The following is a 21,488-nucleotide window of genomic DNA, read 5'->3' on the forward strand; positions in this document are numbered from 1 at the left end:
AAGTCAACAGGGAGACCTGTCTTCACTGAAGTTATCAGGATACCTTTATGTATTTCCTTCAGGACACATTTAAGTATTTTACCAAGTAGGGACAGACTGCTAAAATGGGGCTTTATGATTTATAGGAAAGCCTCTGAAAAAAGAAATAGGTTTTTAAGGAGAATGTTTCCTATTCTTTTGTCTAAAGTCAAATTGTTTTTGCTCATCAGCTCAATTGGATTGCACAAATTTTATATACTAAATACTTCTTTTTCCATTCTGCTCCTCAATTATTTCTGAACTTATAATTTGTAATAAAATAAATCCGGCATGCAAGACTTTAGTATCAAAATGAAATGAAATCCAAATTTATCATAAATGCTTGAAATAAAGAATACCAAGCAGAGGGAGAAATGAAAGAGGATTCAACTGAGCAGCAGCATTTATATATGCTTAGTTTCAAGGGTGATGCAATAGTCATAGACCTCTGCTCAAACATGACATGTCATTAGTGTCACAAATTTATTGATCACTGTCTTGCCTCTGTTCTTATGTTTCAGTCCCATTTAGCCTTTCTCGTGTGTTCTTTTGTAACATGAGTAGTTTACTGTGAGAGTGAGGTAAACAGTGAGGATGGTTCTTCCCTCAAAGCTCCTCTACTGTAAGGGGTTAAAAAGAAGAGAGTAAGATGATTCCTTCAGAAATGCTGCTAGAGAATGATAACTTGTGATTTTTTTTTATTAAGAGGAAAAGGGGCATAAAATACATTTGTTCGAAGTAAAAACAACTAATCTAGGAACCAGGTAACCTTAGAGTCAGAAATTCTTAATGATATAAGAAGAGAATGGCCATGATTGTAAGGCATTTGAAATTAAGGGCAGAGTGTCAACTGCCAGCAGAATATGTGAAATTTGCATACCTGCTGTGAATGAAATGGCAGGTGTTTGATGTTACTTAAAGAGCAGTTGCTTTTGCCATGGAAAAGTGTGTAAAGAGAGAGAAATCTTAGGGAAAGCATAGGAATTTGGACTCTGCTTCAGCAGCCATAAACACACCTCTCCCATTCACCTGCCTGGATCCAAGCTGTGTGAGGAAACAGTAATCCTTCCTGATATTTGGGAATCTAAGTACAGAGAAATGGACATGGCTGTAGTTTCAAGGAGTCTTGACAGTTGGAGGTCTGCAGGCCAACCTCCTGCTCAAAATGGTGTCAGCACTGGACGCAGACCAGGATGCTCAGCCAGGTTTTTAGAATTTCCAAGAATGGAGATGCCACAACCTCTCTGGGCATACTGTTCTAAAGTTTGACCATCTCATGGTAAAATTTTATTCTTTATGTCAAGTTCCTTTTTTTCCAAATTACAACCATTGTTGCTTGTCTGTCTGCCATGCATCTCCACAAGGAGTCTGGCTTTGTCTTCTCAGTAACTTCCTTGTAGGTACTGACAGACTACTCTTAGGTCTCCCAAAGCTTTCAGGCTACTAAAAAAACCTGTTCCCTTAGGCTCTCCTTATGGGACTTGTCTATGTTGCACTGGCTCTGTGTAAAACTGGGAGACACATTGCACTGTCCTGCAGTGGCATGCTGCTCTGTTGTGCATGAATTTTTTCTTTTTTTGGAGAGGAGTCTCACTATGGACTCATTAGTATTTGGAGGAAGACTAACGCTGAACTGATTCTAAGATTTTATCATTATAAGGTCATTCCCAACTTTTATTAGGTAATGTAACCAAAAAACTTAAATATCCAGTGTAATAGAGCAGTGGTAGTCGACAGTGTTATTACAGTTGCCATTTGCAAAGAACTCATTCCATCTTTGTGCCAGAAGTGCTGTAAATCTCATCACAACATTTTGACAGGCAAAAGGTAAAATCATAAGTATTTCAGTGATGATCACCATCTCAGTCCACTCATTAGAACCTTTGCCAATTGAGTCCATTTCTGATAAGATGCACTTGCATAGTCCTTTTCCTCACCCACCCACTCAGCTGATTCTCTCTCCATATATTAACACACCAGACGTTTTTGGCGGTCCAGCAGATATTAATTTTCCAAAGTAAAAACAACATAGGAGGTACAAGAACATACTGTACACAGGAGAGCTTTGAGTACAGTTTAAATGCAGCCAATTTCTATGAAGTGGGTCAAAAACAGTCACGTTGTTAAAGGATACACTTTAAACTGAAAAAAAAAAAAAAAAAAAAAAAAAAGAAAGAAAGTAAATCAAAGGATTATTTTTCAAAGCAGTTTGTTGCAGAGAGAAAAAGTACCTCGTCTCCTCAAAGGCTAGAGAGTCCCTTTTGTCTACTGTTGCTGAAGTTAACTACGGTTAGTTTTGGCATGTTGCTGTTTAAGCTCCATGGCTGGTGTAGTTATCACTAATTAAACACAGTGGTCATACCAGTGGAAAATTCAACAGTTTAGTTTATCCTGCTGTAAAAATGTAATGAAATGTACTCTTTTGGGCTTGATCTAGAAAAATCACCACTGACGTCAATTCCATAAATTAGTAATCCTGTGCTAGACCAAGGTCATTTTCATATTAAAAAAAGAAAACATTAAACCTGAGTTCAAATAATATTAGCAGATGGCTCTCAACTCTAGACAAAGATGGGAATTTACAGCAAAGACTAAATCTTTGTTCTTGACAATGAAGAATTGATAGCCTTTGCTGAAATTATGGCATGCAGTATGAAAGCTTTCTATTGTGATCACATAGGTATATTTTAATTATGATCAGTAATCCTGACGCAGTCATACCTAAGTCATTGTGAAGTTTAAAGAAAAGTTTTTTCAAAGTGTACTGCAGTCATCCAGGTCTAGCAGTACATATGTTTGATTTTGCAGTAAACACCTTTTTTTGGGGCAGAAACTTTTGTGCATTAGTAATCATTCAGCAGCTTTTTTAATTGATGAAATGTTGTATGGAACTAAGCCAAACTCAAGAGGATTTGGACCCAGCCAACCAGCCTTAGGACTAAAAAGTTGGTTGTTTCACCTTTTCCTGCATACATATCAATATTTTGTTTTGTTTTAATTTTATATTTTATTTATTTATTTATTTGAGAAATACTGAAAATTTGATGACTTCTCTAAACAACAATTTAAAAAGGTTAAAAAAAGACAAGGTTATGCTTTGTAGGTACCTATGAAAGTAGGGATCAGGACTACTAGACACGCAGATTTTTGTAGGGCCTGTTTCTTGTGTTAATTCCTTGCCATGGATAAATACATCAACAAAAAGACTGCAATTGTTTATTCATATTGGAATGAAATTCATAATTTACCTCCTCAGCCATTTCAGCCATGACAGTCTACTGTATAAATATGTATTTGGACAAATTGGAATAGCTATTTTATTTATTAAATAGACCATAAAGGCTCCTGTGGAGTTTTTGACACCACACCTTGTAATGTGTATTATATCAAGCTGTACTATGCAGCAGTTATGAGGAAAGTACTCCATGGCTTTTTTTTTTTTTTTTTTTTTTTTTTTTTTTTTTTAAAGAAAAGCTAATGAAATTCTATTATGCATGTTCTGTAGCTAGTTTTCAAAAGTTAATAATGAGTTCTGTTTGATTTAGGGCTTAATTCAACATATGGGCTAATTGCATTCAAAGTTTCATTTTATTTTTTAAAAGCTGGGTTCTTTTTGAATTATAGATGTGCAACCAGAACACCCATAACTGGTAAACTTCTATTTTTTCCTCCCTCTCCTTACTTAGAAAGTGTCCAAAACAATTTTAGTTATAATTTAAAGTGTATTTTTCTTGGCCACTCTTAACTAGCTACAAGCCCAGAAGAGTGTGACCAGACATCTGGACATCTTGGACTTCAATTGACTGCTCTGATGTCCTGAAAAAATAAAGCAAGCTATTCCACGAGCACCAGAGCTAACAGAGCCTGGTTTCCTATGGATTTGTGTCCCATTTCCTTTATATCCCAACAAATAATAAACCCAGCTAGAAACAATATATCCTGTGGCTGCTCTGGAGCTGCAAGTGTGCTAATTGGCCAGCCAATATGCTCATGCTCTTTGGCTGGTCAGGATGTGTGTGCTGACTGTCTGGCCTCCACCAAACAGTGCATATATTTAGCCTTTCTATAAAGGCTAAATACTGTCTTGGGGGTGGGGGTTTTGACTGGAAGGCATAAAGGTACTTTCTGGCAACCACTTATTTCAATAAGTGATTCTTGCCTTTACTTAGCATACTACTTACTTGAACTTCATTGTCTTTATCCCTCTGGCAGATTTGGTTCAAACTGGCCGAAACAGGTTGTGATTTTTTGCACTTTTTTTTCTCCTTAAGAGAGCATGTTAAAACTTGAGGAGCGCTAAAATGAGCTTTTCTTTGCTGTTGCTTTGTCAGCTTCCTGTTTTGTACAGGAAAAAACCTGTTTTCAAACCCTGTGCTCCTTGTCTACAGTTACCTTCCCAGTTACATTTTCTAATGAAAGTCAGTATTTCATTGAATAGGTCACATGATCTGTAGTATCCAAGAGCTGGCCACGAGTTCCACAGTATTCACTTTAGCACCTAAATAACATTATTATGAGTTTGCAAGTAAGCTATAGATCCTTAGGTGGGAACTAAGCAAGCTGCATGACTCACACATGAAGACTGTCAAAAGGAAAAGTATGAAGTCCATATTTAGTTGTTTAAAAAACAAATGTGAAAACTGCCTTGTTCCTAGAAGTTTTTACAAAAGCCAGAAGCTTTGAAAACTGGTTTGGGAGCCTAAATATGGGATCTCTAAAAGCAGTTGAGAGGTGTTTGCAGGCAGCTACCAATAATGTTTAATCACAGTTGAGTGACTTAACTGCCTAAGGTGCTTTGGAAATCACAGCCTTCTAAGCATAGCTCTGGGACTCTCCTTTTAAAAATCTCTGTCTTTCAGGGACAGAGAGGAAACATGGGTATATTTGCCTTCATACAAAAGTGTAATGTGTAGATGAGCAAAAGAAGGCATCAAAAACAATAAATGCCAGGTTCAAAACAATCAAGAGGCAGTGGCTTTTCATGCATTTTGCTCAAGGATGTTGTGGATGCTAAAAATATTTCTGGGTTCAAGGGGAGACTGGATAAATTCATGGAGAAAAAGTCTATCAAATGTTACTAAATAAAGACAAACCACAACTGGCTCAGAAAGTCCCTAAGCTGAAAATAGTTGGAGGCTGGAAGAGTCTTAGGGGGAAGCATCAGATATAATTGCCCTCTTCTAGCTCTGCCCTCAACAGCTGATAGAGACATGAGTATCTGCAATAAGTTGGCAAGAATTTACTGTAGGAAAAGAGGGGAGGATCCTCTTTTCCAAACCACCCACAATCCTCTGCCTCATTTGCACAAGCTAGCAAAACACACTCTCGTGTCTTGGGGAGCTTAGCTTTGGAGGTGCAGTGATACCTCTCCCTCCATTACATCTCAACAGAGAAGCAAGTTACACAGTTACACATAATACTAACTACAGACCTGGTGCTTCCAATAGATTTCAAAAACAGCCAAGCAGAAAGGCTGGCTTGTTTCAAAAGAAAAAAAAAATAAAAGGGGGGGGGGGGATGTGGAGGCAAACCATAAAACATGATGTGATTGAAACCCTCTCAGAAGGAAATAAACAACAACCCAAAACCTAAAAATGACTGGAATGCTTTTCACGTTGTCTGACTTTTGCAGTCTTTTTACACCCTGTATTTAAGGTTTCTTTCGAGGCCAGACAGTTTTTCTTACTGACAGTCCCTGAGTTATCACACGCACTCTTGCAGGATGTGGAATTTTTTTTAAGAAACTCACAATTTTAGTAAACTTTTCAAGAATGTTTTACACAGAGATATCAGAGAATCAATTACTTGGGCTGTTTTGGTAAATTTTCCCTCCTCCGCTTTCTTGTCTATTGAAGAAAACAGCAATGCTTGGATCAGACATTTAGCTATCCAATCCAAAATACATTTTTTTTTATTTTAACTGCACTGCATCAAGTTGACATATGATGTGACATGATGTAACATAACATAAAACAACATTACTCTGCATAACACGTTGGAAATTAAAAATAAATATTTCCTTTGGATCCCATTGGTACTATCAATTTTACTTGCACATCTCTAAATTATGTTTGTTCCTCTCATGTCTTGCCTCTTAGCCACTTCTAGGTGAAGAACTGCCCTCCCTCTTCCAGCACGTTGGGTAATGACGCATATAACATCTCCACATTCTTGTCCTGTAGAAATGCAGATAAAAAGCAGTTCTTGTCTCTGAAATTTTCACTGGCATTTGGGCTGGTTTTGTGGTGATAGTTTCCCTGTTTTCAGAAAGATGGTTTTCTTGTTTTCATAAAAGTTTTTGTTATGCTTAAGGCAAAACTAAAACCTTAAAAAAAATGAAATAGGAGCTGAGAAGGTAATAAAGTGTATCTTAATATTCATTGTGCAGATAATTACACAATTATATAAGGAAATCAGAAACATATTAGCATGATTTAGTTGCAGTGAAGTCATATGGTCTGTATATAAAATCTAGATTTCATTTTCCTGTTGGTAGAAATTACACTGGTGATTAAAAACTCTATGGTTTCTTTCATTTGAAGCTTCAAATTTATGGAGAAATATCAATCAATTAATTGTTTTATGGACTTTGGAAAGTAGTTATTAATATTCTTATTAGTAACAATGGGAAAAGGAGACTCACAAAAGGGCATGTTTTTAGAAGAACTCTCTTATCTAAGCATTTTGATTTTCTGGCTGTGGTTTCCAGGGGTGTTGGTCAAATGGGGTTCATTTTGAGTTGGAGCTGTCAGCATGACGTCTTTGAAAAATTGCAACTCTTTTTCCCTGGTAGCCAAACATAGTAATGATGCCAAGAATAGTTTTTGGCTTAACTGAAGACTTAATGAGAAAGCAGGGGTGTGGCAAGTACAAATCTTACTCAGGTACCAGCTCTGTGATGGTACTGTACTGTGCAGTGAGGAAGACTGGGGTTAGACTTTAAGACCTTACAGTAAAAGCAACTAAGAGTTGTAGGAGGTGGCTGTGGAGTTTCTGTTACGACTGCTCTATAAGATCAGATTAGATAAACATCTATCAGGAACAACATAGGTATAGTTGATTCTGTATTACAGCTGGAAAAGGGAGAGGTGCTATTTCCTGAGGGCCCCTTCAGCCCCATCTTCTATAGGTATCCCTGGATGGCAGCTGCTTTAGCATAGCACTTTGACTAGACTAAACAGACCTGCTGAGAAAGGTGTATTGCTTAGTCAGAGCCATGTTACACTCCATCATAGAAATTCTCTCTTCTCCATAACATCCATGCCTCTTCTTTTTTTTTTTTTTTTTTTTTTTGTAGACTTGAATTTTTTTTTTTCCAGCTAACAAATAGTATCCTCTGTTACTCTCCACTCCTTTAGGTTGTTAGTTTTTTTTTTTAGTTTATTTTTATTTTTATTTTGATTGGTGCTGTTCTCGGCTGTCTGATTACTGAGTCAAATTTTTTTTTATTGCATCAAGCTCTCCCCTTAAAACATGCATCATCTTTCAGAAGCAGCCTAAGCCCATGGGTATTCAGCTGGCAGCAGCAGTGTACAGTTTGTCATGAGATGACTTCTTCCAGGAACAGCAGCAACGAGGTGTGGTTAGGACCCATTGTTATACCCAAAGGCTGAAATGCAAATAAATTTGCTGCTCTTCTTGATTGCTAAGCAATTCAGTCAATTGCTGGGTAAATGCAGGGTAACTCAGCATCTTTGACATGAGTGTGGACAAGTTCTGCCTTTAGGAACTGTGGCATCTCTGACCAGTATACAGCTGCAAACATCACTAAGACATCTCCCTCTGTTTGTAACAATGCAAATGACTGGTAGAGATACCATGCCCTTAGATAGTCATAGCATCATGCTATTCATGTATGACTGGCTTTTAGTTGGTAATATGAGAACAGTAACTACTGAAAGTCAGCTGTGTATGAACAGCATACGTGATAGCCTGTAATATTTTAAAAGGTAGTGTAGTAAATGATCACATTTCATTGGTGATAGGGCTTTCAGCTGCTTAATGCTGGTACTACAAAGAATTTGGAAAAATTCTGTATGTATGTACAATGTTATATGTAATATGTTAATATGTAATATATATACACTATTTATATGTGTGCCTATGTAACATACGGACAGAGTAAGGTCCTGCTGAAATGGTTTGATTAATCTTAATTTGGGGGAATCACCCTTGCCTATCTGGGGACGTTCAAACTAAACATGAAAAATACACATATGATGTTTTGAATTCTGCTTTTGTGAACGAAGGCTTTGCTCCCACAACAAAACTTAAGGTTGGGAGTTCATTCCAGGTGAATTTAACCGTCTGAGAGAAATGCCTTTAGTCTGAGCTATTTGTCTGAGCTCCCAGAGCAGGCAGCAGAAAGAGACAGGCTCCTCCAGAGAGCAACTCCCCAGATATTAAAAGAGATGCCTAAAACTGGCGAGGTGAAAGACATTCCAGTTGTGTCTGCTTCTCTCTGTCAGTGAGAGGAGGTTGGATGAATTGCTCAGAGAAGATGCTTCATGCTTGGAAAGCTGGAGCGAGCTTGGAAGGTTCCCATCACACATGTCCAGAGATATGTGGACTCAGCAAGGTCCAGGGCTTTGCCTACTCTGACATCATGAGTCAGGCTTGCATTTTCTAGAAATTAAATAATTTGAACAATCTCACAGGCATTTTAACAACTTAAGCTGTTTGGGTGGCATGTTGTGTTTAAGGGATGGACACACAGGTTGGAAGATTTGTCTTTGGTACCTACCTACAGGTTAGCCTTCCCATGCTGATTTAAGGATTGATCGGCATTTAGTTCCCACCTGTTGTGGGAAAGGCTTCTACAAAAACCAAGAAGCTTCTGTTCTTCGGAAAAAATATATTCCTATGGGTACTCAGCAAAATCTGCCCTATAGGGCAGATAGATTAGGTGAGAGCAGCATCCACTAAGTTCTTATCAACTGCTTTTTTCAGACTTTGATTGATCCTGATATGGTGCTTTTGTTTCTCACTCACCTGCAGAGCCTGGAGTTTGCACTGTGTTTGGAGACCCTCACTACAACACTTTTGATGGACGGACATTTAACTTTCAGGGAACATGTCAGTACATTTTGGCAAAAGACTGCTCCTCCTCTGCCTCGCCCTTCCAGGTGCTGGTAAAAAACGATGCCCGTCGGACCCGTTCTTTCTCCTGGACAAAGTCAGTGGACCTTGTGTTGGGCAGAAGTACTATCAGCCTCCAGCAGCACCTCACAGTGAAGTGGAATGGGACCCGTATCTCACTACCTTGCGAAACACCTCAATTTCAAATTGATTTGGATGGTTATTTGCTGAAAGTGACAACCAAAGCAGGTAGGGCAAGTGTTCATGTGTGTGCCTTCTCCCTGAAGAAGTTCTCAAGTGCAATGTGAACAGTGTTCAGTATAAAAGCATGACAGTGACAATAAATATATTTCATAATTCTTTAGAGATCTGAGGAACCCAAGTACTTGATAACTCTTTAAAAACCTCTGCAGCAAACAGAGATCCAGCTGTGAGTTTGAAATCTTTGTGGAACATTTCCTAGACTGTTTCATTCTGCAGCCAACAAATAACTTTCTGCACAGACAATTGTGCCATGATTTTCACTTCCAGTAACTAGAGTGGTTTGTTCAGGGTAATCATTTGATACTTATGGATAAGAACAGAGATGAAATGAGTTCTTAAACATTCATTTTTTTTCTCCAGTTGCAGCAACATAACTTACAGTCTAAGTGGGCAATATGTGTAAGATCATAGTTATTGATGGCTGTAGTGGGTTTAGGTTGTCAAATTATGGAAACATTTCACTGAGGCTATCCAGCAAAATGGATGTCATGGTTTAAAAACTAAGGCTTAATTTGCTGTTTAGCATCATCTTTTTTTGTTTGCTTTATGTTCGAGTAAGAGTTTGTCTGTGTAGAACAGAGTCCACAGCACCAAAACCAAAAGGAAATCAGAAACTTCAGAGAATCTGGCACCTTTTCTTGTAGAAAAAGAGAGGGGAGGTAGCAGATTCTCAGATAGTCAGAGTCCTAGAATATTCATTAATTGTCAAAATGCTAAACTGGAGGATTTACATTTATTTTGAAAAAAACTGTTTTAAGACTATAGTATGCTTGCATAGATAAATATTGAGTGTAAGCTAAGAATTTTCTCATTAGCATGTGTTAGGTACCACTGTAGTCCAGGGAGATTTCACTTGCACAGTGAAGCGCTGTTTCAGTAAGAATAGTCTTTACTGTTAATTCAATTAAATGCCAAGTTGCAGTGAAACCAATCTTTCTTATAAAGTGATATGATCACAGGCGTTAAAAATAGTCATACTCATTATCTAGTATCTTTTGTCGTTGTTGTTGTTTTTTGTTTCTAAGGGGGATGCTAGCATCCACTGTTGAACTGAGAATTTAGACACCTGTTCATATATCCTCTGGAAATGGAAGTTTGTATAATGTGGATCCCAGCTCTGGGCTCATTCCTAAAAGTGGCAATGTAGATTTTTGTGGCTGTCTGTAAAATGCACACAAGTTGACCATTATTCACAACTTCTAATTAAAAGCATCTTGAGGGTTTCTCTTTGCAGCCAGCTGAATGCTATGAATTCTGGCGATGTGGATTTCATTAGCCAACCACAGGCCAAGGAAAGGTTTTCAGTTGAAGATGAATGGCAGCTAATCCTGCTGCTATTCCATTTGTCTCTGGTGCAAGCCTAATAAATGACTACACACATCCTCGTCCATGTGTTGGCAGAGGGAGTGCAAACATGGCATATGACAACATACCAAACAGTGTGTAATCACTGCAAATTATAGTCTAAATAATTCCTCCCCTTAACAGAGAAGGATTAGGTTTCTGTTGCTGAAGGCAGCACGATAGGCCAAGTCCTCCATTCCTCAGCACGGAAGGCCTGGAAAGCAGCAGAGAACAACATGACTCCATTTTGCTGGGACAGGATAAGCAGCAGAGAAGCTATAGAGAGGAAGAATGTGCAGAGTAGAACTGGTTTAAAAACAAAATTTCTTTTCCACAGGAAATTCTGAATGCTAAGGGAAAAAAAAAAAAAAAAAAAAAAAAAAAAAGGAGAATTTTATGTTTCAGAAGATAATGTGGATTTTGTTTTAAATGCATACTTTCCCAGTGTGTGGGGGGGAAAGAGGTGAAGGGAGGAAATAAAGAAAAATAAGGAAAGTCACTGAAGTAGAAGCAAAGATCATAGTAAAATTGGGCTGGGAAGAGCAGAGTCTGGTGCTGAAAGCTCAGCTAGCATTCCCATGGCTTTTGGTTTTTCCTTTGCAAAACTGGGAGCTAAATCTTGGATGAATTAGGGGAGCCCAAAGCTTCAGGAAGTGTTGTGGCCCCTCACTACAAGGCAATCTGCATGGCAGAGCTGCCCTGGAGTTGCATATCCTGAGAGTCCAGGCTTCCAGACAGCCCACCAGGCGAGCTGGCAGGAAACCAGCTTGGAGCCCTGCCTGGGTTTTGCTGCAAGTTCATTGAATCTGATATGCCTCCCTGAAGCATTTCAGTTCTGATGAATTGGCATTTTCCAGTGAAAACCTGTTTTGTGGCTAAACTCCTCGCCAGCTGTAGCCCCGGATGCTATGCAGCAGCAATTCTGGCACCCTGCACTGGCAGGTACTTCTGGTACTGGCTAGGATGGTGTTGAGTCCTTGTTTAAAATTTGCATGTTAAGAAGACAAGAGAGCTAAGGGTCACAGAGCTGGTGTTGTTTCATCTGTCCATCTAGTGCAAGAGGGCTTTTTGTTTATTTTCTGTCCTGATCTTTTGCACGTACCTGTTTTGCTGAGGTTTTCTATACCACGGTGGCCCTAAATCTTTAGGAAAGAGTGCTCTGCCAGTTCTCGAGGATGCCTTTACTGTGAAAAATCATGCAGAACAATTGATGGGACTTCCCAGCATGTGAAACTCAGTGTGTGATGTGCATAAATCCAGAAGGATTTCTTTTAAATGCAGTAGAGCACATAGCGTGCCAAGTTAAGAAATCGAGTAACAAGTTGATTAAGCATCCTTCAAAGAAAGAGGAAAATTGGAAAACCCTAAAAAGTAACTCCTAGAATGTTTTTTTTTCCTTTCTTTTTTTTTTTTTTTCTTTTTTTTTTCTGCACATCCCCAGATGGGACAGATGCTGCATCTTCTGGCTTCAAGTCTCACCAATTACTTGGATTCTGATTCTTGTCCAAGTGAATGGGAAATGCATCCATTAGGGGAGAAATGGGGAGGAAAAGAGAGAAGAGGGGGTTACAGGCACCAAGAAACTCTTCCAAACAATTTGTCTGCCAAAGAGACCATTTCAAACATTGCTCCATAGCATAATCCCATCTGTCACTGCTCTAGTTGGTTTACAGAAACCAACAGAATTTTCTGCATGTGAGCAAACAAAATGGCACACACTGCACGGTGCAATCAGGCACTTACAAAATTATGCACCTTATATTATCTTAGATTAAATACCCTTCCTTTTTACTCCAAAATGCTTGGGCCAGATGATCTTGTGATCACATGGTCCTGTGACTAGCAGTGTTCCCCAGGGGTTGGTGCTGGGTCTAGTCCTGTTCAACACCTTCATTGACAACCTTGACGAGGGAATAGTGTACACCCTCAGCAAGTAAGCCAATGATACAAATCTGGGAAGAGTGGCTGACATGCCAGAAGGCTGTGCTGCCATTCAGCGAGACCTGGACGGCTGGAGAGTTGGGCAGGAAGAAACCAAATGAAGTTTAACAAGAGCAAGTGTAGAGTCCTGCACCTGGGAAGGAACAACCCGAAGTATCAGTACAGGTTGGGGGATGACCTGCTGGAGAGGAGCTCTGCGGAGAAGGACCTGGGGGTCCTGGTGGACGACAGGTTGACCATGAGCCAGCAGTGTGCCCTGGTGGCTGAGAAGGCCCGTGGGATCCTGGCGTGCATTAAAAGGAGCGTGGCCAGCAGGTCAAGGGAGGTGATCCTCCCCCTCTTCTCTGCCCTGGTCAGGCCTCACCTGGAGTACTGTGTCCACTTCTGGGCTCCCCAGTACAAGAAAGACAGGGATCTCCTGAAAAAGTGTCCAGCGGAGGGCCACAAAGATGATACGGGGCCTGGAGTATCTTCCTTATGAGGAAAGGCTGAGAGACCTGGGTCTGTTCAGCCTGGAGAAAAGAAGACTGAGAGGGGATCTCATCAATGTCTATAAATTCCTGAGGTGTGGGAGACAGAGGGATTTGGCCAACCTCTTTTAAGTGGTTTGTGGGGATAGGACAAGGGGTAATGGCCACAAGATGGAGCACAGGAAGTTCCACACCAACATGAGAGAACTTCTTCATGGTGAGGGTGACGGAGCACTGGAACAGGCTGCCCAGGGAGGCTGTGGAGTCTCTTTCTCTGGAGATATTCAAGGCCCATCTGGATGCCTACCTGGGCAGCCTGCTCTCGGGAATCTGCTTTGGCAGGGGAGTTGGACCTGATGATCTCTGTAGGTCCCTTCCAACCCCTACAGTTCTGTGATTCTGTGATCTTTTCCAACATTTATGATTCTATGAAATGGAAGAAGCTTTGCTATGGACAGAAACCTCTAGGCTGTTCATCAAAGCTAGAAATCTTGTTAGTAAAGCTAAGGACAACATGGCACTATGAAGTTACAAAGCTGTACTTGCATCTGAGCAATTACAGCAGGACAAAGAGTAATTAAATGAATTCTAGCTAGAGGCAAGTATGTCCAATTGTTGTAGCTAAACTGTAACTCTCTTGAATCAAATTGAGTAATCAAAGCAGGAATCTGTAGATTTAATGGTGCATTTTTATATGCTGAGGCAAGAAATCAGAATTGTACGTTATTCTTGTCTGCATATCTATAGTTCACAGAGCAATGCGTAACAAGAAGATTAGTTTACCTGTCACCAAGGACAGGCAAGTATTCAGGATAATTTTAGAGTTAGCCAGTAATAAGCATGAGTGGCTTCACTAAAAGTCAGTAAGGCAAGACTTGAAAAAGAAAAAATAAAGGAAAATTAGGATTAAATCACTAACCTGTTGTGACTCTGCTTAAAGTCAGCAGTTTCTGAGGGAGCTCATTTGGGGAACAAGTTGAACACTTCCTTAAAAAATTGAGTAATTTTCTGAAGAGAAATGTCTGAGGACTTGGATCTGGATACTTCAAACTTTGAGAAAGTTTATATGATTCTCAAGTCTGAAATAATCTTAGTTTATAAGTTAATGGCAAGCTTTTTTTCTAAATGCCAGCACAGCAGTATTAGTCTGGTGTCTGCAAATCAAGCTGTTTTGTTTTGTTCAATGTTGTCAGAAGCAAAGACAGCCAGAATTTGAATTTGTCCAGCAGTGATAATATATGAAGTAGATTAAAAGACAGCTTTCCTCCTTGCCACTGTGCTGGCCTCATTAACAGTTGCAGTCTTGCACAATTTCTCAGTTGTCTGGGTGTAAAATGCCTTTGGAGTAGGCAACAGTAGCCCTTTCCATGCTGGGTTTATGCGACAATCTGAAACTGCTTTCAGGCACAGCTGCAGTACGTATTAGTATTATCATTGCATAACTATAATGATAAGAAAACACGATGAAATAGACTGTGGTGACTGTCTGACACAGAACAATCGGCAAAAGCTTGTGGGATAAATCTTCCCCCAAACACTTGGTGACAGGGTGTAAATCACTCAAGGGCAGCACGGTGCATACAGATGGCAAAGCTCCCCTTCTATGTCCTCCACTGCCGTTTAGGCCTCACCCTGTTCCTCTGCGGTGTGGGTAGGAATTGTCACAGGAGACAATGGGATGTGCTACTAAAGGAAGGGTTCTGGTTCCAGCTTTGAACTGAGTCACTGGTATGTTAATTACTCGCATGAGCACCGGGCAGAATTTGGATCACAGCATGACAAGCACTGATTTAAAAGAGGAAAGGGTGGTGCTAAGCCAGCTCACACAGCAAATGTAGAAGGCTGAAGCAAAGCCTTGGTCCTGCACCATGAAGTGGTGTTGTTTGGTGTTCTTGGCCAGGCAGGGAGAAAAGGGTAAAATCTGGACTATCCTGTTTAAAAGCAAGTTGCTGTGTTTATCCTTAACTAACCACCACACATGATGGTTTATTATTCATTTTACAGGAATAAATTAACATCAGCAAAGTGGGTTGTGATGGAGGGCACTGCAAAGATGTGAAGTATTAGCATTCATGAGACATGGGAAAAAATTAAAAGAAAGGCCATTTTTGGATGGAAGTTAAGCAGCAGTGATTCTTGGTATTGTTTTTATCCCTATGATTCAAAAATGGCATTCCTTTATGAGATGCATATTTACTCCGCAGAAGATGGAATTCATTTAATGTAAATTCACCCAGGTATAAAAACTATTTTAGTCTCTGCCTGATCTCCGTGTCCTCTATAGTATCACTGGAAACAGAAAGGCATTCATAAGGTAGTTTGTCCTCTGCATTAGGCACCAATGTTGTGATCCCTGAGCTGTCTATTTCTGTCCATCAAAGAGAGGGACCAGGCAGCTGACTTAAGCTAGACATCTAGCTTTTACGTGAATAAAGACACAAAATAGATTTCACTGACAGAAAGCAATTTTGATTTTGATGCACTGGAATTATGAAACCTTACTGTAAAAGATTGTAGCAGAGCACTTACATCCTGGCCTCTAGATAAATGTTCCATGTCTACCACCATTCCTCAGTGCTGCTGACTTGTGATGACAACTTTGTTGTCAATTCACACCTTTTGAATGAACCATTTGAATCCTTTTCGGAATGCCTTCTTACAGCTGTTTTACCCATCTGACATCTCCTTGCTCTCATCTTTTTCTCTCTTTTTATCCACACAGAGTACTGTTTTTGGAACAGCTGTATTTTCCCAAATAAGTTAACACCTCTTTAGGCAGGAAAAAGAAGGATGTTTTCTAGGCAGTAGTCACTGGCAAAGTCCCATGGGGCATGGACACCTTTGTATGTCCATGACTTGTACAGTGGGTGGCAGAAGCTGAAATTCTGGCCCTTCTGAAATCTGCTAGAAATTTGCTGTAGCTAATTCAATTTGCAGAATTTCACAAAAGCCCTCTTTCAGTGTTGAGAGTAGTTCTGCTGTGGATACAGACTGGACAAGATTTTTTTAGGATAACCATATTCAATAGCAAGGAGGAACAAAAGTATACAGAGACAGGCTTGCATATGTTGTAATCAAGTGTGGTTTAAGAAACTATACTTGCCAGAGGTACTTACTGGGAAGTATATAGAAATCTAACAGCATTATCAGGAGGAAAACTGTAGCTTTGTTTAGTTTCCCATGAAACGCTGTTTCACGAATGTAAGTCACAATTTGTGATACTCGATTTCTTCTCTCTTTTTAATATGTATTTTTGTCTCATCTCTTTCTTTTTAGGCTTGGAAATCTCATGGGATGGAGATAGTTTTGTGGAAGTCATGGCCGCACCACATCTGAAGGGCAAACTCTGTGGTCTGTGTGGCAACTACAACGGGCACAAGCGAGATGACCTAATTGGAGGGGATGGGAATTTCAAGTTTGATGTGGATGACTTTGCTGAATCCTGGCGTGTGGAGTCCAACGAGTTCTGCAATCGTCCGCAGAGGAAACCTGTGCCTGAGCTCTGCCATGGGACAGTCAGAGTGAAACTCCGGGCTCACCGGGAATGCCAGAAGCTCAAAGCCTGGGAGTTTCAGGGCTGTCATTCAACGGTTGATTATACAACTTTTTACCGGTAAGTGTGGCTTGCTGAGAAAGGAGAAAAAAAAGTTACTGTTCAAGGAGAAAAAACACACAGAATTGGCCCAATTTCAGCAGCATTTGAGTGCATGCTTTGAGCTATTTTTGCTAAGAATTAATATACAGGCTTAGTATTAGGCTTAATAAGTTATAAAGTACTTTCTTGAGTTGGGGATAAGCTAATTAATGCAGACCCAAGCAGTTAACAGGGAGAAAGGCAGGGTTATGATCAGAGAAAAGAAAAAAAAAAAAAAAAAAAGTGGTTTTGGAGACTGAGAAAAGAGTGGGAAGATAACAAAAGGTTTCAAAACATTTTGGTAAGCTCTTTGTAATTTCAAAGTAATCTGTAAAGCTCTGGCTGACTTTAATTGCTGTTGCTTGTTGTCTTCCTGAAAAGTTTTTGAAAATTACTTTATTAAAGCAGGGATTTCAAGTGTTCCTTCTGCCTCTTGGATGGTGTAGTTTGTCAGTGTGAGAGTTTGAAAGGGTAGAGTTAAACAAATGTTCAGTGCTTTCTCATCTTGCCCTGGGAACAAAGGAAGGCAGGAGAGGATTCTAGAAGCCTTTTCTGAGTGAATTATTTAAGATTTTTTGTCTTTAAAAAGCTTCCAGTCTAAACCACAGAGACATCATTTCTGTTCTTTAATTGGCATGAGTTTATTTGACCCTCACTTAGTAAATAAAATTGGCTTTTCATTTGATTGCCTGACATAAAAGATAAAAGCGAGGCGAGTCACAGTCGTGTGATGGTGGATGGAGCTGCCTGCTCTCTGCGCTTCCAGCTTTCTCCACTCACGCACATTTGCTGAACTATTGGGCTTATTAGGAAAAGCTTTCTAAAATGATTCCATTTCCCTTTTGAATTGTCTTTCCTCTTGTTTCATAATGAGGCAGAAAGACTTTTATCTACCCCACCAGAATATGGCTGGGTACTGGGAAATGCTAAAAGAAGCCTCATGGTTTGGCTTGTAGTCTCTGTGCTTCTGCATTTAGTTTCCCATAGTGTATCCTGGGCTAGGAGCCTGGCAAAGAGTGAAAATTATACTGTGGGCAGGTTATAATACTTTATCTTTTCCAATTGCTGGGGGCACAGCAAAGTCTGCTAGAGGTACTAACACATGCACACAGGGTCTGTTGGATGCATTTCAGCAGCATTCCCATCTCACTTCCATCGTCCTCTGAAGGTAAGTGATGACAATGCAAATGGAAAACAGGCTCAGAGAGATTTGTTTCATTTTGCAGTTGATTTTTTTTTGTCTCTTCTTAAAAGTAGTTTGTGATTAATTTACTGCAATACACTTCCTGACACCACAGCGGAAAATGATTTATATTTTGGCTAGAGCAGCCAGAAAAAAAAAATAAATCTCTACATGCTTGCACAGAAGAATTACCATAGAGCATTTCTGTTTCTTTACAATCTTGTCTCCTATTTGTCCTGGAAAGACAATGACATCAAGCAAGTATTTAATTAGATAAAATAAATACTTTTAGAGAAAAGTTTATTTTTCCCTAAGGAAACTACTTTGAAATGACCATCATATACTGTCAGAAGTAGCTGTTCCTTTGCTTGTTTAGATATCACCAGTTAGAATGCTCAGATAAAAATAGGGGATCCATAGATAAAATATAAGTGTTAAATAAATAATGAGATTTAGTATGATGATGCTGCTTTTTAGAAATGGACGGAGTTGTAGCAAAGTATTTATTCAATGATCATGGCCATTTTTCATAGCAGGAAATTCATGCAAGCAGGTAAGAATTATGGTAAACACATTCAAGAAAGCTCAGGAAATCTTTCTAATATAAATCTTTACTTACATATACATATATATGTGTGTGTATATATTTATAAAATATGACTACTTATGAGATCTGATTTTTTTATAAATGTTTTTCAAGGAGACCAATGTTGGTGATATATTTCTGCAGAAAATTTTAATTACATTTGAAAGACATTTAAATTAACACATACAATTTTTTTTTAGAAATGCATACATAATCAATATACTTTAATTTCAGGTTAGGTTTAGCAACAATTTTGCCAGTTCTTCTTTTTCTGACTGTGAACAAGCTTCTAACAATAAAGGCAGTGAAAAAGGCATAAAATTAGGGTCTTTTTAAAAATTATTAATTTTTATTTTTCTTCTCTCTGAATTGAATAGCTTCTCAGTTTTTATTCTACTACATTGCATATTATGTTGAAATACTGCATTCTCAAGAGTTAATCTTTCTTGATGATTCTAGCCTATATTATCAACGTTGCCTCATTTTCACTATGCTGCTCTGTTAGTGACCTGCTGCTAATAAGAATTCTCAGAAATAGAAATAAACTCAGAACATTATGAATTAGGGTGTGTTTTCTGCAAATACCAAAAAAGGCAGTGAACAATATATTGCAAGCGTTTGTCTGACATTGTGTTAGTGATGAGATTTCTGTGAAGACATCTCAAATTCATTTTAAGTCTCATTCTTCTTACAGCTGTTGTTTCTCCTTTTGTTGGACACCCAAAAACCATATACAGCAAGATTGCCATGATTACTAGGTGAAAAGGACATTGTTAATGTTTAAAAGGGTAAAGATCGAGTTGCTTGATTATGGGGTGAAGAACAGCTAAGTCCTGAATTTCACCTTGATAGATCTTTGACACCTTACAAGAAATAGTTGTGCACATTGCCCTTCACCTTTTTTTGGTATTGTAGCTTTGGTGACTTGTGTCTCTGCAAAGCATGTGGAAGAATAAAGCAAAATGTAAGCATAAAAGAAAGGGTTTTGAAATAGTCTGGACTGCAAACTAACATTTTTAACATCTAATTTTACACCACTCTTTTAATTCTTTGTTTTGTAACTAGACACGTTTTATGGGCTTTTAATTGCGGTTTGTTTTGTTTAGTTTGGGGTTGGTATTTTTTTGTTTATTTTTAATGCATTGCTAGTTGTTCAGTACTTATGAGCAATACTCTAAAAATAACCCTTAGGGCCGAACTTTATGGAGGCAAGTTCATTTAAACAGGCAAAAAATTTTTGAATTTCCAGATTTTGGTAAAGTCTCATTAAAGATATTAAGAGATTAATCAGTGACAGTCATCACCATTGACTCTTGTCTATTTTGATAAATACGGCTAAACATCCTGGATTACTCCTTGCCAGGGTGGGGAATGTTACCAAGGTTACTCAATATAAGGTTTTTTAGAGGGGAATATTTTATTCATGTATGCAATACATTTGCACTCAGACATTGAAGCTGCTATTTAGTATAAGCAGCACTAATAATAGGTGACACCATCTGAACTTTTCATGCTGCTGTTACCAGAAAATACTCTTATCACATTATTAAGAATTATTATGGTACTCTTTAAGCTCTTGGATGAGGACCTAGGGCTTGGGGAATTTGAGGAAGGAGAAGAGGTCTTTCTGTCTGCGCTCACTGATCCCTACCTATCCCATGTCTAATCTTGTTCTGCGTCTTTGAGCTGTGCTGCAGCAGGGACAGGAAGATGATTCTAGTCCTGGTGAGGCTGGGGAATACCATGGCATTGGGAGCAGCTGCCTGGCATGCCCCAACCATGACTGATGTGTCTTGGGAGCAGGCAGCACCCAACAGAGGGTGCAGGGTTGGGAGTGACAGAGGCACAGCAGCACTGCTTGGAGCAGGTTGGGCTGCAGGAAGCAGCATAATGGGAGATAATGCCCCTTGTAATATCTGCCCTCATTAGCATCTATGATTTCTAGTAGATTTTTTTTAACAGTTTGATATCACTGGTAGACTTGGAAAGTGATATCAACACAATATCAGTGGATCACTCATCTCTAATATGCATACACAGCAGCTGAGTTCATAAATGACTAGCCAGACATTGCTTAAGACTCCCTCTACAGCCATAACTTTGGAAAAATATTTAATGTCTTGTTTTTGTCATGCAGTAGATTTCCCTATCTGAGGTTGTAAAAATTGTGCTAGAGACAAGTCTTTTTATTATCATTATTACTCATCCTGTTACTGTTATATTTTTGTTATTATCATCATATTTTTAACAGTCAGTAGCACACCAAAAAGGTAGTTACTTTTTCTCTTTTGTAATTGTTGTAAGAGGTGTGTGTGTTGTTTTTTTTTTTTTCCCTCAAACACATAAATTTAATCATAGTAATTATTTTATGATGAGCTTCATAATAATAGCATCATTTGCTTGAATCACTTAATCAAATGCATTCAGGAATTGCAAATCTACTCTATTGCAATTCTTGTCTTAGATATTCCTTGTGATTGTGGCTGACCTTAGTCCAGTTTAGCTCTTGGTTATTCAGTTAATTAGATTTTTTTTCCAGTTAACCAATTAACTTTGCACAGTTAACTTTTCAGTCTTGCAGTTTTTCTCAAAATTTCCATTTAACTAGAGAAAATGTTATTGTTTAGCATCAGTACATAAGTTGCAATTCTATTTAATCCATCAGCTCCCTGTTACTCAGTTTGACAGATATGTCGTGAATAGTTGCAGAGAACATGCAAGCTGCAGCATCACAAAGTTAATTACGAGCTCTATTTAAAAGATGGGGACTAAGGGTTTGTGGCTTTGAAGCAGAAGGTTTTAAGTTGTTTTTTTTTTTTTCTCCTGTTAACAATGATGTCCTACAGCTGTAAAATTCATGCGGTTATGCCCCTATGTTCACTCAGCGGGACGGTGCAAAAGAAATGTCGTCTGAAGAATGACTTCAGACAGGCCTGCTTCAAGTGTTTGAGGAGTGGGTGGAACTAGGAG

At 38.9% G+C, this 21,488-nt stretch overlaps 1 protein-coding gene across 1 annotated transcript in view; it reads left to right on the top strand.

The window, feature by feature from the left end:
• Positions 1-21,488, top strand: part of BMPER (BMP binding endothelial regulator) — a gene marked incomplete at both ends in the record, with an annotated part of 153,117 nt that overhangs the window by 90,339 nt on the left and 41,290 nt on the right. The window contains 2 exons of the mRNA XM_084281363.1: positions 9,016-9,345; positions 16,392-16,728. Of these exons, the coding sequence (XP_084137489.1) occupies positions 9,016-9,345; positions 16,392-16,728 (667 nt within the window). The remainder of the gene's footprint in view (positions 1-9,015; positions 9,346-16,391; positions 16,729-21,488) is intronic.

This window comes from Netta rufina (assembly GCF_964035555.1).
Source record: "Netta rufina genome assembly, chromosome: 2".
Lineage (NCBI taxonomy): Eukaryota > Metazoa > Chordata > Aves > Anseriformes > Anatidae > Netta > Netta rufina.